At 51.3% G+C, this 13,944-nt stretch overlaps 1 protein-coding gene across 2 annotated transcripts in view; it reads right to left on the bottom strand.

Annotated features, from left to right (window-relative positions):
- ampd3 (adenosine monophosphate deaminase 3) overlaps positions 1–8,855 on the bottom strand; it is a 34,118-nt gene extending 25,263 nt beyond the window's left edge. Inside the window, exons 1-3 of one of the 2 annotated variants that reach the window (XM_033038868.1) lie at positions 8,783–8,855; positions 2,390–2,630; positions 550–745 (exon numbers count right to left, since the gene is read on the bottom strand). In XM_033038868.1, the coding sequence (XP_032894759.1) occupies positions 550–745; positions 2,390–2,610 (417 nt within the window). In that variant the 5' untranslated portion in view covers positions 2,611–2,630; positions 8,783–8,855. Of the gene's footprint in view, positions 1–549; positions 746–2,389; positions 2,631–7,118; positions 7,443–8,782 lie in introns of those variants that run through there. The other variant, XM_033038867.1, reaches the window with a different exon arrangement.
- Positions 8,856–13,944: the final 5,089 nt, after the last annotated feature.

The following is a 13,944-nucleotide window of genomic DNA, read 5'->3' on the forward strand; positions in this document are numbered from 1 at the left end:
TTCGGCCCGCCACGTCCGCTCTGACCATCGATCGCCTGTCCACACTCGGTCAATGTTATCGTGCTTTCTCATCCAATCCCTACACAATAGGGGCCAATTTACAGAGGCCAATTAACCTGCAAACCATCACGCCTTTGGGATGTGGGAAGAAACCGGAGAACCTTGAGGAAACCCATGTGCAAACTCCACACAGGCAGCAGCCAAGGTCAGGATTGAACCCGGGTCTCTGGCACTATGAGGCAGCACCTCTACCAGCTGTGCCACTGTTCCGCCCTACAGTATAGATAGGCACGATGGTCAGCATTGACAAAGTGTCCTATCTGTCTGAAGAAGCGTCTTGACCCAAAACATCACCTATTTCTTCTCTCCAGAGATGCTGCCTGTCCTCCTGAGACACTCCAGCGTTTTGTGTCTATCTTTGGCAAAGACCCGTTTCTCTGTGACTCTACCTACGACTCTCCTGCCAGCTCAAGCCCTCCAGTGCAGGGGACCCCATTGTGAGTCTACTCTGGGGCCTCTGCAGGTTCAGGTGTTGAGTTGGGCCCTCACCCCAGCACAGTAATCCCCACTGATGGTCACTCGTTGAAACTCAGGGACTTCACAGGGCTGCGGCAAACCCTGCGGAGGAACATTCTGACTGGGCTTCTGTGGCGTCGTGGCCGGAGAGACCAATGAGAGCACCCCATCGAACGTTGAGATCTGCAAGGACAGCGAATGGGATCGGATCAGGCGGAGACTCTTCTTCCTGTGGAGCCAAATCAGGACAATGAGATCATGGCGACAACGTGTCCACGTGGCCTCCGCTACATCGGCGAAGATCAGGGCAACCACCCCCTCCAACCGCTCTCTCCACCCACCACTACTCCGGGACCACACTACCACCCATCCATCATCCCTCCCTCTGGTTCTTCCACTGGCCCTGTGTTCCACTGGGGAGGGGCCAGAAGGAATAAGAGTAGAATTAGGCCATTCAGCCCATCAAGTCTATTCCGTCATTCGATCATGACTGATCTACCTCTCCCTCCTAACCCCATTCTCCTGCTTTCTCCCCATAACCCCTGACACCTGTGCTAATCAAGAATCTATCTATCTCTGCCTTAAAATATCCACCTACTTGGCCTCTACAACCTTCTGTGGCAAGAGGTTGTGGAGTCCGGAGAGAGCTACAGAGATAAGGAGTGGTGTAGGGGGCTAGAGGGATGAGGAGGATTCTAGCGGTGGACGGGGTTATAAAGTTAGAGGGGTGCAGGGGCCAGAAGAGGCTGCCGAGACAGGTGGGAGTGTCGGGGCCAAAGGGGTTTGCAGGGACAGGTGGTGTGTAGGGCATTACGGAAACTGGGATGGATATCAGGGTTATAAAGAGTTACAGATGCCCCTATACCAACAATAAATATGTGGATTTCAAATATGTTTACACCTGGAAGATATGAGACTCCTCCTAGCAGGCAGACCAGACCACTTCCAAAAGACTTGGTCTGCATTTATTGACTTACTACAAGTATAAGGTGCAACAGAACTCTGAAAAGAAATGGTTTCAGGACCTGGTGAGGGGGGAGGTAAAATACAAAGTTGGTATATCCCTTCCAGCTCTGTTTTCTACTTTTAACATAGCTTTTGTTTCTTTTTCTCTCTTTTCTTTTCTATGTCTTACTTCTTAACTTTTTTCTCTAACTTCGTGCCTATGGGTCTATTTTTTGTATCACTTTTTCACACACTCACGATTCTATCTCACCTTCTTTACCTTTCTCTCTTTTTAAAGCTTAAAAAATGAAGTGGTACAAGAAATGTATTCAGTTATATTTGGCTTGTATTATTGTAATGTACTTTACTTCTAATAAATAAAAATTAAAAAAAATTAAAAAATTAAAAGAGTTACAGTCAGAGCAAGGGGAGGGCAAGGGATTGTAGAGCGGGGAGGGGTGTAGAGGCTGTTGGGGCTATAGAGATAGGGAGAGGTGTCGGGGTGTAGGTTACAAGGAGGAGGAAGGGGTTTAGGGGCAGATGGTGTGACAGGGATGGGGAGTAGTGTGGCTGTGGAGGGGTTTACAAGGAAGGGAGCAGTGTAGGAGCTGGAGAGGACGGCAGGGATGGGATTACAGCAGTATGGAGGGCACGGCTCCAGTGATTGGGGAGGGGTGCAGGGGCATCAGGGGTCCCAGGGGTGAGGACGAGATTCCAGGGATGGGGGGGGGGGGGGGGCAAGTGGGGGGGGGGGGGGGGGGGGGGGGTAGGGGCTGAAGGGGTTCCAGGTGTGGGAGGGGTGTAAAGGCTGGAAGGGATTACAGGAGAGGGTGGGTGGGGGGGGGGGTTGTTAGGGGGTAAACAGGCACAGTCCCAGAGTGGGATGGGTCTGACTGGGAGCTCTCCGCCCCAAAGGACGCAGACAAACCTTATGGCTGACATCTCCGACAGCTGTTCGGCGATCTCTCTCTGCAGCTCCCTCTCCTGCGCCTCCTGTTTACCGATGGGGCAATCCTCCGCGATGTCGAACATCGACAGTACATCTTTGGTGTCCTCCTCTCGGATAGCTGAAGCAAACACCTTCTCCGCAATAATCCGTACTTGTTCATCCTCCTCCGTCTGAGCGGCCTTGGGGAAAAGACGCGGCATCTCTACAGCTGGGGATAGGGAGGGAACAAAAATGATTATGGTTTATATTGGAGTCATTGTTCCTCCATGGGTAACATGGGAGAAGATTCCTTCATGCAGTGTGGAACGATCACCCACAAGTCTCAGGATGTGTTCAAAGTTGCTTTAAAATTGAGATATTACGGCTTCATAGGACCGTGGTTGGGCCGTATTTGCAGTATTGCGTGTGGTTCTGGTCACCCCATTATAGGTGGGGCCATGGCCTTACAACGCCAGAGACCCGGGTTCGATCCTGACTATGGGTGCTGCCTGTGCAGAGTTTGTACGTTCTCATTGTGACCACATGAGGTTTCTCCAGGGGGCTTTGATTTCCTCCCACACTCCAATGACCTGCAGGTTTGTAGATGAATTGGCTTTGGTAAAATTTCTAAATTGTCCTTGGTGTGTAGGATAGAACTAGTGTTCATGTGATCGATGGTCGGCATGGACTTGGTGGGCTGAAGGGCCTGTTTCCACGCTGTATCTCTAAACTACAGTAAACATTGGTCAGGTGACACGGGAGAATGTGGATGTAGAAATTTGGAGTGAAACGCAAAGTTCTGGAGGAACTCATTGGGTCAGGCAAGCATGGAGGGAAAACCCTTCTGCACCCTCTCCAAAGCCTCCTCATCCTTTCTGTCATGGGGCATGCTGACTGTACACAAACGTGGCCAGATCAGAGTTTGGTAGAGCTGTAACATCTCAGTTTCATGTGCTCCATTTCCTCCCCTCTACTCCATCAGTCTGAAGAAGGGTCTCGACCCGAAACGTCATCTGACCATGTCATTCCCTTCACTGATGCTGCCTGACCTGCTGAGTTCCTCCAGCACTTTGTGTTTTTACTGATGGATCTGAGCATGGACTCAACCCGCAGAATGCAGATTAAATGGGTCTGATTAAAATAAGGTGTAGGAAAGAACTGCAAATGCTGGTTTAATTCAAAGATAGACACAAAATGCTGGAGTGACTCAGCGGGACGGGCAGCATCTCTGAAGAGAAGGAATGGGTGACGTTTCTGAAGCAGGGTCTCGACCCGAAACGTCACCCATTCCTTCTCTCCAGAGGTGCTGCCTGCCCAGCTGAGTTACTCCAGCATTTTGTGTCTATCTTTGCTTTAAATAAGGACTGGACTGCTTCACATTGACCAGTTGTGAAATCCTACCTGGTGTAGCGACACTAAACAGGAGAGTAGACTGTGTCCTCAACTGGCCTGGTCTGTATGTGACTCCATACTTTCCACATTGGCGCCCCTCGCCTGTCCTGTGATGAGGCACTAAGGGCATGCGACGGACTAGGACATCTTGTGAACCAAGCAGGGTGTTTTGGAGAGGTCAGAATTCACCTACATCTGCTCAGACTCCATTCCACATCAAACACCTCTTCGCCAGACTGACAACATCTTCCCAAAACACAGAACAGTGCAGGACTTCATCCCGCCCTGGCCGTGTCAAATATGATGCCACGTTAAACTAATCTCCTCCGCCTGCACAACATGACCCATATCCCTCTATTCCCTGCATCTCCTTGTGGCTGTCCTAGCTAAAAGCCTCATAAGCACCACTGCGGCGGGAGATTGCAACCTTCACGTGGTCCACCCTGTTTCGATAATGCAATCAACCCGATGTGCACAAACAAGATCAAATAGAACAAGGTACACAAAATTGCAGTTTAGGCTGGGCGCGCCATACGCAAGAAGAAGATAAGCACCACTATCATATCTGCCTCCACTACCACCTCTGGCAGTTTATTCCACACACTCACCACCCTCGGTACAAAAGAAAACTTGTCCCACACATCTCCTTTAAACTTTCGCCCTCTGATCTTAAAATTATGCCCTCTAGTCTTGAAACAGTGTACAGTGTACCATATCTACTGTGCCTTTCATCATTTTAGATACAATACTGCTATCAACTCTCCCCTCAGCCTCCCACAATCCAGAGAAAACAATACCCCCACCAATCTAGGCCGCACCATTGTAAACTGCATCTGCACACTCTCCAACGTCTCCACATCCTTCCTGTAATGGGCACACCGAAACTGCATACAGTGCTCCAAATCCGGCCTAAACCAAAGGCAAGTAAACCTGCAACATGACTGCCTGATTCTTATACTCAGTGCCCAGACCGATGAAAGCAAGCATACCATACCATATGTAGTCACAAAATGCTGGAATAACTCAGCGGGACAGGCAGCATATCTGGCGAGAAGGAATGGGTGAAATTTCGGGTCGTGACCCTGCTTCTGACCCGAAACGTCACCCATTCCTTCTCTCCAGAGATGCTGCCTGTCCCGCTGAGTTACTCCAGCATTTTGTGTCTACCTTCGATTTAAACCAGCATCAGCAGTTCTTTCCTATACCATACCATATCATCGGCAGGAGTCTGTTAATAGGGGCTGATTTAGTTGTTATGCTACGATTCAGATGTTAGATCGCCAGCATCAATCAGTCAGGAAGTAAATTCACTTTTGACGAGACCTCCTGGCTGTTCAGAGTCCGTGCTGTCTGACCCCAACACCATTCCGTTTCTATTTATTGCCACAGTCACATTTTCATCTCGATTGTTAAGCGACAGTATTTTTAAACCTGTTACTGCAGAAAACATTCCTCCCGCAGTTGGCGGCAGGACGGTTTTGGACAGTCAACAGTTCAGAAACTTTAACAAAACTTCAGTGTTTACGCGATTACACTAAACCTCGGACTTATAAATCAGTTACCCCTCGACAGAAAAAAATACCGCACATCCTAGAACCCTGCACAAAGGGATCCCTCATCAGGCAGTTTTACTCAGAACCAGAAGGGTCCCGACCTCAAGCATTGTCTGTCCGTTCCCACCACAGACGTTGCCCGACCCGCAGAGTCTTCCCCCTCCCCCCAAGCGCTTACTTGTTTTGCTCAAGTTTCCAGCAACTGGCGTCCCATATATTAGCACACTGATCGGGATCGGAGATGTACTGCCGCACTGTGGGTGGGGCAGGGGTGGAAGTTTGCAACCTTCACGTGATCCGCCCTGTTTTGACTAATGCAATCAACTCGACTTGCACAAACCGAAGATCAAATAGAATAAATTGTCCAACAACTTTAGGCTGTGCACGCCACACGAAAGAAGAAATCACACTAACCCCACAATGCTGCATCAATCCCACACTAATCTCACTGCTCCATTCTCTCCCCACAAACCCAGCATTAATCCCTACCCTCTCCCCACGACCGCGTCAAACCCACACGAATTCCTCGGTCCCGCGCTCTCCCCACAGCCCTGTCTCAATCCCACGCAAATCCCACTGCCCCGCTCTCTCTCCACAGTCCGGAAGGTCCAATCCATGTTAGTCTTTCCAAAATGCAACACCACTCATTCCTCTCCCAAAGGGCCAGGCCCCGGAGTCCTGGCAACATCCTCGTAAACATTTACTGCATTATTTCCAGCTGAATGACATCCTTCCTATCACAGAGTGCTCAAAGTGTGGCCTCGCCAACGTTTTGTACAACGGCAACGTCCCCACTTCTACACTCAATACCCCCTGATTGATGAAGGCCAGCGAGCCATAAACCCTCTTCACTATCCTATCTACCCGCGACACCGCTTTCAGGGAACGAGATACATGGGGAGAGGCAGCGTTGGACTCAGTCCAAATGCAATCTGTCCCACTCCATTCCCCTCTTTGACTCCGCTTCCACCTCACCATACCTCCCTCCCCTCCGCCTCTCCATTCTCCCCTCTCCATTCTCCCCTCCCCCTCCCGCCTCTCCATTCCCCCCGCCTCTCCACCCCCCCCGCCTCTCCCCTCCCCCTCCCGCCTCTCCATTCTCCCCTCCCCCTCCCGCCTCTCCATTCCCCCCTCCCCCCCCGCCGTCTCCATATCCCCCCCCTCCCCCACCCCCCGCCATCCTCCATTCCTCCCTCCCTCCCCCGCCTCTCCATTCCCCCCTCACCCCCCCGCCTCTCCATTCCCCCATCCCTCCCCCGCACGCTCCATTCCCACCCGCTCCTCTCCTCCCCCGCCTCTCATATCCCCCCCCCCACAACCCCCCGCCTCTCCATGCCCCCCCCACGCCTCTCCATTCCCCTCCCCCACCGCCTCTCCTTCCCCCCCCCCCCGCCTCTCCCCCCCCCCCCCGCCTCTCCCCTCCCTCCCTCCCACTCACTTCTCTCTGCCCCTTTCCCCAACCCCGCATTGCCATTCCCCTCTTCACTTTATCCCCTCTTTTTCCACTCTCCACCGCGCCCCCTCTCATTCATTTCCCTCCTCCCCTCCTCATCCCTCTCGCCCCTCCTCACTCCCCATCCTCCGTCCCTTGCCTGTGCCCCCCCCATCTCCCTCCCGCAGCAGATCCTCGGGGACCCGCACAGTGAACCTCTGTCCCGGACCCTGCGCGGATCTGCCCCGGAGGTCGTGGGGGGGACGGGAGGGGCGCCACAGCAAGGCAGCAATCTCTGCGGTCCCCACACCGAGAGGCACAGACCGATCTCAGCGGCCGACCCTGTCCTTACCTGTCCCGGACATTCTCGCTCCGTCTCCCGTTCCGCCCGGTTACTTCCCCGCTCTCTCTCTCTCTCTATCCCGGTGCTTCACCCGCTCTCTCTCTCTCCCGGTCCACCCGGTGTGCTCGGTACTACCCCCCGCTCTCTCTCTATCCCGGTGCTCTCACTGCCCGTCTCTCGGTCTGCTCGGTACTCCCCGCTCTCTCTCCCACTCTGACCGCGGGCTCTGAGCCGCTCCGGGTTTTATTCCCGCGATCCGTGGCTATTTTCAGAAACTGAGACAGAACCTGGATTACCAGCAAGGACAGGGTCACGCTGCCTGTGTGTGTGTGTGTGTGTAGCCCGGCCCGGCCGCGTCTGTGTGTGGGACAGTCACACGGTCGCGTTAAAGGTTGTGTCAGGATTGCAATATGATTATTATCAATATAATTATTGACGAGGACATTATGATCAGACAACGGATACAGGAGCGGTGTGGAGGCAGGGATTGGCGACCAGGGTCTTAACCCGGTGACTCTGTGTACTGAAGGCAACGGTGGAATTAACGTCTGTTCTCCCGGTTTTAAGTGGGGTTGTTGAAGGAGGCGGGTACAATCGCAATGTTTAAAATACATTTGGATAGGAAAGGTTCAGAGGGCAAGGGTCAAACACAGCTGAATGGGAATAGTTTAGGTGGAACATCTTGGTCGGCATGGACGAGTCGGGCCGAAGGGCCTGTTTCCGTGCTGTAAGGCAGCGTTGGTGGGAGTTGGTGGCTGGTAGATTACTGAGCGGATTAACCTAGACTCGGCCATTCCCCAGATCCCTCTCAGCTCAACGCCCCGAGTTTAAACACTCCCCCCCCCCCGTCCCTACCCCCCTCCCTCCCTTCTCTCCCCCCCCCCGCACCATCCCTCCCTCCTTCTCTCCCCCACGCACTATCCCTCCCTCCCTCCTCTCCCACATTCCCTCTCCCCCCCCCCCTCCCCAAACACTCCCTCCCCTCCCCACTATCCCTCGCTCTCCCCCCCTCCCTCCACAACCCACTCCTTCTCTCCCCCCCTGACCCACTCCCTCTCTCCACTCCCATCTCAGCCTCCCTCCCCTCAGGCTACCCTCGCCGGGGGAGGGGCCGTGGTGGTGGTGATGCAACTTTTGCATTAGCACCATGCCCCATCTACCCCCCTTCCCCTCCCCCCCTTGGCCTCCCTACCCATCCCACCTGCCCTCCCTACCCACCCCCTCCTGCTATCCCTCCACACCTGCCCTCCCAGCCCGCGGGGAAGAGACTGCCGGTATAAGTCGGTGTAAAGTCAGAAGACCAGGATACGTATCCATAAAACACCTCCCACCCCCTCCGACCACCCTCCTCCTGAAACAACAACCCTCTCTCCCCCACCCCCCACCCCAAATACCCGTCTAAACATCAACCTCGCACAAGTATGTTGTATGTACTGGAGGTGTTGTTTTTTAAACACTTCCTAAGGGCTCGGCAATTGAATCCTGGCAGCTGCAACATAAACCGCAACAACTTCCTTAGTTCACACAGCGGCAGCGGGGGGAGGGGGACATTCCGTTCCTCTTTCCTCGCCCACCCTTCCCGCGTGTCTACCCGGACTGAGACAGGGTGTGTGGGACAGGGGGTACCGTCATTGGTGGCCGGGGACGTGTCTGTGGACGAGGCACCCACTTACCTGAGCTCGGACTCTCCACGACAGCGGTGAGCGAGTGAGTGGACGCTGTGCTGCCCAACCCACCCCTCGTACGCGTCTGACTCAACTGTACGGTTCCCAGCCTCTGCTCACTTTCATCCACCCACCAGCACCAACCTCAGTCCCACAGCTTTATGCACCGTGTCAGGAGCCGAGCCAAGGACGCACATAAAAGATTGATTGCCAATGTTAAAATAATTCAATGCATTAGATGCGGCTCCAGTTAGAGCTGTTCCTTGTATCCATTAGCGATAAAAAAAAATCTCCATTAACCTGCCCGTTCCCTCGGGACCCCGAGAGCGGGGTGGGATTTGTAAAGTAAATGCCTGCGGATATTCTCGGTACTGCCCCTCCCACAGTGCGGCGATCCCTCAGTAGAAACATAGAAAAATAGGTGCAGGAGTAGGCTATTCGGCCCTTCGAGCCAGCACCGCCATTCAATTGATCATGGCTGATCATCCAAAATCAGTACCCCGTTCCTGCTTTCCCCCCATATCCCTTGATTCCTTTAGCCCTAAGAGCTAAATCTAACCCTCTCTTGAAAAGATCCAGTGAATTGGCCTCCACTGCTTTCTGTGGCAGAGAATTCCACAGATTCACAACTCTCTGGGTGAAGTTTTTCCTCATCTCAGACTAAAATGGCCTTCCCCTTATTCTTAAACTGTGACCCCTGGTTCTGGACTCCCCCCAACATCAGGAACATTTTTCCTGCATCTCGCCTGTCCAATCCTTTAAGAATTGTATATGTTTCTATAAGATATCCTCTCATCCTTCTAAATTCCAGTGAATACAAACCCAGTCGACCCATTCTTTCATCATATGACAGTCCCGCCATCCCGGGAATTAACCTGGTGAACCTACGCTGCACTCCCTCAATAGCAATAATGTCCTTCCTTAAATTAGGAGACCACATTTGCACACAATAGTCCAGGTGTGGTCTCACAAGGACCCTGTACAACTGCAGTAGGACTTCCTTGCTCCGAAACTCAAATCCTCTCGCAATGAAGGCTTTCTTCACTGCCAGCTGTACCTGCATGCTTACTTTCAGTGACTGATGCACAAGCACACCCAGGTCTCGTTGCACCCCCCCCCCCTTTCCTAATCTGACAACATCCAGATAGTAACCTGCCTTCCTGTTCTTGCCACCAAAGTAGATATGTATCCACATTAAATTGCATCTGCCATGCATCTGCCCACTCACCCAACCTATCCAAGTCACCCTGCAGCCTCATAGCATCTTCATCGCAGTTCACACTGCCACCCAGCTTTGTGTCATCTGTAAACTTGGAGATGTTTAAATCATTAATATATATTGTAAACAACTGGGGTCCCAGCACCTGGTCTTGCGGAACCCCATTCTGCACTGCCCATTCCGCGGGAATCCCAATTGAAATGTAACCTTTGCCATTTTACAAGCTCCTTTATGAAGCATTACCTCTCTTTCTCTCTGTACGAATGCTGCCCGAACCGCATTTTCTGTTTTATTTCGGACTTCACCGGTTCTTTGTAGAATTACAGCACAGGAAAAGGCCCCTCAGCCCAAATGTGCTTGCCGAACATGATAGCAAGTTAAACTAATCTCGGCGGACACAAAATGCTGAAGTAACTCAGCAGGTTAGGCGGCATCTCTGGAGAGAAGGAATAGGTGACGTTTCAGGTCGAGACCCTTCTTCAGATCTCTTTTACCTGCATGACATCCACATCCATCCGTTCCCTGCATATCCACGTGCCTTAAAAATGCCTGCTGCGCCACCCCTGGCAGCACATTCATGGCACCCACCACTCTGTGTAGATAAACCCCGAGGGACGGGTTTTATTCCCACGATCCGTGGCTATTTTCAGAAACTGAGGCAGAACCTGGATTACCAGCAAGGACAGGGTCAAGCTGTGTGTGTGTGTGTGTGTGTGTGTGTGTGTGTGTGTGTGTGTGTGTGTGTGTGTGTGTGTGTGTGTGTGTGTGTGTGTGTGTGTGTGTGTGTGTTTGTGTATTTGTGTGTGTATTTGTGTGTGTCTGTGTGTGTGTCTGTGTGCCCGGCCGCGTCTGTGTGTGTGTGTCACACGGTCGCGTTAAAGGTTGTTGGGAGGATTGCAATATGATTATTATCAATATAATTATTGACGAGGGCATTATGATTAGACAACGGATACAGGAGCGGTGTGGAGGCAGGGATTGGCGACCAGGGTCTTAACCCGGTGACTCTGTGTACTGAAGGCAACGGTGGAATTAACGTCTGTTCTCCCGGTTTTAAGTGGGGTTGTTGAAGGAGGCGGGTACAATCGCAATGTTTAAAATACATTTGGATAGAAAAGGTTTCCGGTGCCCATCAGGAGTCTCGTTGCAGCGTTTTGGACCAGTTGCAGGCGGGACAGGGAAGATTGGCTGATGCCAGTGTAAAAGGGAGTTGCAGTAATCTAGGCGGGAGGAGATAAATGTGTGGATGATTTTTTCGAGGTCATCAACGTGGAGGAATTGTTTTATTTTAGCTTTCGTCCGAAGCTGAAAGAAGCTCCCTAACTCTAACCATTTCACTAGAAAGGCCAACATGCTGTTTGCCTATCTAATGACTTGATGGATGAACCTGCTACCTATTTCTGATTCACTCAAATAATCTGAGTTTATTCAGGTTAAGATTAAGAACGCAAGAACCAACAATAGGTCACAACTTGTTCCATGGGATCATAACCAATCTTCCCCCCTGGCTTATCCCCACCTCGTTTGATGCTCCCAATCCAAATGTCTCCTGATTTCTGCATTGGATGCACTAGGGTGACAGAGTTTCCAGTCTCTGGGTATTCACTGGAATTTACAAGGATGAGAGGGTATTTTATAGAAACATAAAATTCTTAAAGGATTGGACAGGCTAGGTGCAGGAAAAATGTTCCTAATGTTGGGAGAGACAATAGACAATAGATGCAGGAGTAGGCCATTTGGCCCTTCGAGCCAGCACCGCCATTCAATGTGATCATGGCTGATCATCCCCAATCAGTACCCCGTTCCTGCCTTCTCCCCATATCCCCCGACTCAGATATCTTTAAGAGCCCTATCTAGCTCTCTTGAAAGTATCCAGAGAACCAGCCTCCACCGCCATCTGAGGCAGAGAATTCCACAGACTCACTACTCTCTGTGAGAAAAAGTGTTTCCTCATCTCAGTTCTAAATGCTTATCCCTTATTCTTAAACTGTGGCCCCTGGTTCTGGACTCCCCCAACATCGGGAACATGTTCCCTGCCTCTAGCGTGTCCAAACCCTTAACAATCTTATATGTTTCAATGAGATACCCTCTCATCCTTCTAAACTCCAGAGTGTACAAGCCCAGCCGCTCCATTCTCTCAGCATATGGCAGTCCTGCCACCCTGGGAATTAACCTTGTAAACCTATGCTGCACTCCCTCAATAGTCCAGAACCAGGGGTCACAATTTAAGAATAATGGATAGGCAAGCTGTGAATTTGTGGAATTCTCTGCCACAGAATGCTGTGGGGGCCAATTCACTGGATGAAAGACATCACTTCTCATCTTTGCCTTGAATGTTGACTCGTTTGGGAGTGACCCTTGATCTGGACAGGCAAGCCAGGGGAACTAAACCAAAGTCCAGTCATAGAGCTGTACAGCACAGAAATAGGCCCTTCAGCCCAGCACATCCATGCCAACTTAGATGCCCTACCTTGCATTAAACGTTATTCCCTTATCATATATCTGCAGACTGTGAATGGCTCGATTGTAATCATGCATTGTATTTCTGCTGACTGGTTAGCACGCGACAAAAGCTATTTCTTATACATCGGTACACGTGGCAATAAACTAAACTTAACATTCCTAGAAATTCTCTCCCCACCCTGCCTGACCATCTCAGCTCCTAACCTTTGCTCCTACAGCCAGGCAGGGTACAGATTATTACAGATATGTCCTGGGCCTAGCACGCTGATGCAATTACAAAGAAAGCTCATCAACTTCCTTTAAACATTGAGGAGATTCAAAATGTTGACAAATACTCATTTGAACTTCTACAGTGGATGGAAGAGAGCCTACTGACTGGTTGCATCATGGCCTGGTTTGGTAACACAAACACTCAGGAATGAAAGCAACTACAGAGACTGGTCGAAACTGTTTGGTCCATCATAGATACTGACCCCCACACTGAAGAAATCTGTAGCATCATTGCTTTCAATAGGCAGCCGATATCAAAGATTCACACCCCTCTTATCATTGGGAAGCTCAGACAGCAAGAGACAGTGGAGTTGTGGATGTGGCCCAGTACAACACAGACCAGACTCCCTATCCTCCTACCATCTCCATCTAGAAGCACATAGCACCAGATTCAGGAACTGATGATTCCCCCTCTGCTTTCAGACTACTGAACGGACCTTCCATCAACCAGTGCCATCACAACCTCCCACGCCGCAAGTGACGGAGATCTCTAACTGTACTGCTACACCACTCTAACGCTATATTCTGCTCTCTAATATTTTTCTCTTTGCACCACCATATGAGCTTGCCTACCCACATAGAATTATTTAATTTCATTGAAAAGCAAGCAAGCAAACAGTTTTTCACTATCACAGGTCGGGACGTGTGCCTATAATACACCAATACCAAGAAGGTGCGGGAGTCTGAAAACCGTGACCACCAGGTTCAAGAACAGCTTCTACCCTGCAACCATCAGGCTCTTGAACACTGCACAACACTAACCTCAGCAACTATGACCTTCTGTGGACAGTGTCTTTGGTTGCAATGTGGACTTTGATTTTCCACTATTATAGTCACCTATTATTATGCGGGTTCTTCTCCGTGGATTGTCACCTTGTCGTGGCGGAGAAGCTCGTGTTGTCCTGAGATCCTGAGAGCGATGCTGTCTGGAGCAATGCTCCTGCTAGGGCCACCCATGGTCGAGGGGGAGGTCCCTGACAAAGAGCAATCCGACCAAGACCTCACCGGTGGAACAGGCGGAGGATGATGGCTGACCTTAGTGGAGCATCACAACGGCTGGGAAGGCGGATGAAGGCTGCAGCAGAAAAGGATCCCTGGTCGTCTTGGACTCCATGCCACTGGATCTTGACCCAGATCTGTCAAGGACCGTGTGGTGGCTGTTTGTGCACCAGCCTCCCCACGTAAAACAAAGTCACACACGGGCGTTCTCCCAAAAGAG

Source organism: Amblyraja radiata, chromosome 20, assembly GCF_010909765.2.
Source record: "Amblyraja radiata isolate CabotCenter1 chromosome 20, sAmbRad1.1.pri, whole genome shotgun sequence".
Classification (NCBI taxonomy): Eukaryota; Metazoa; Chordata; class Chondrichthyes; order Rajiformes; family Rajidae; genus Amblyraja; species Amblyraja radiata.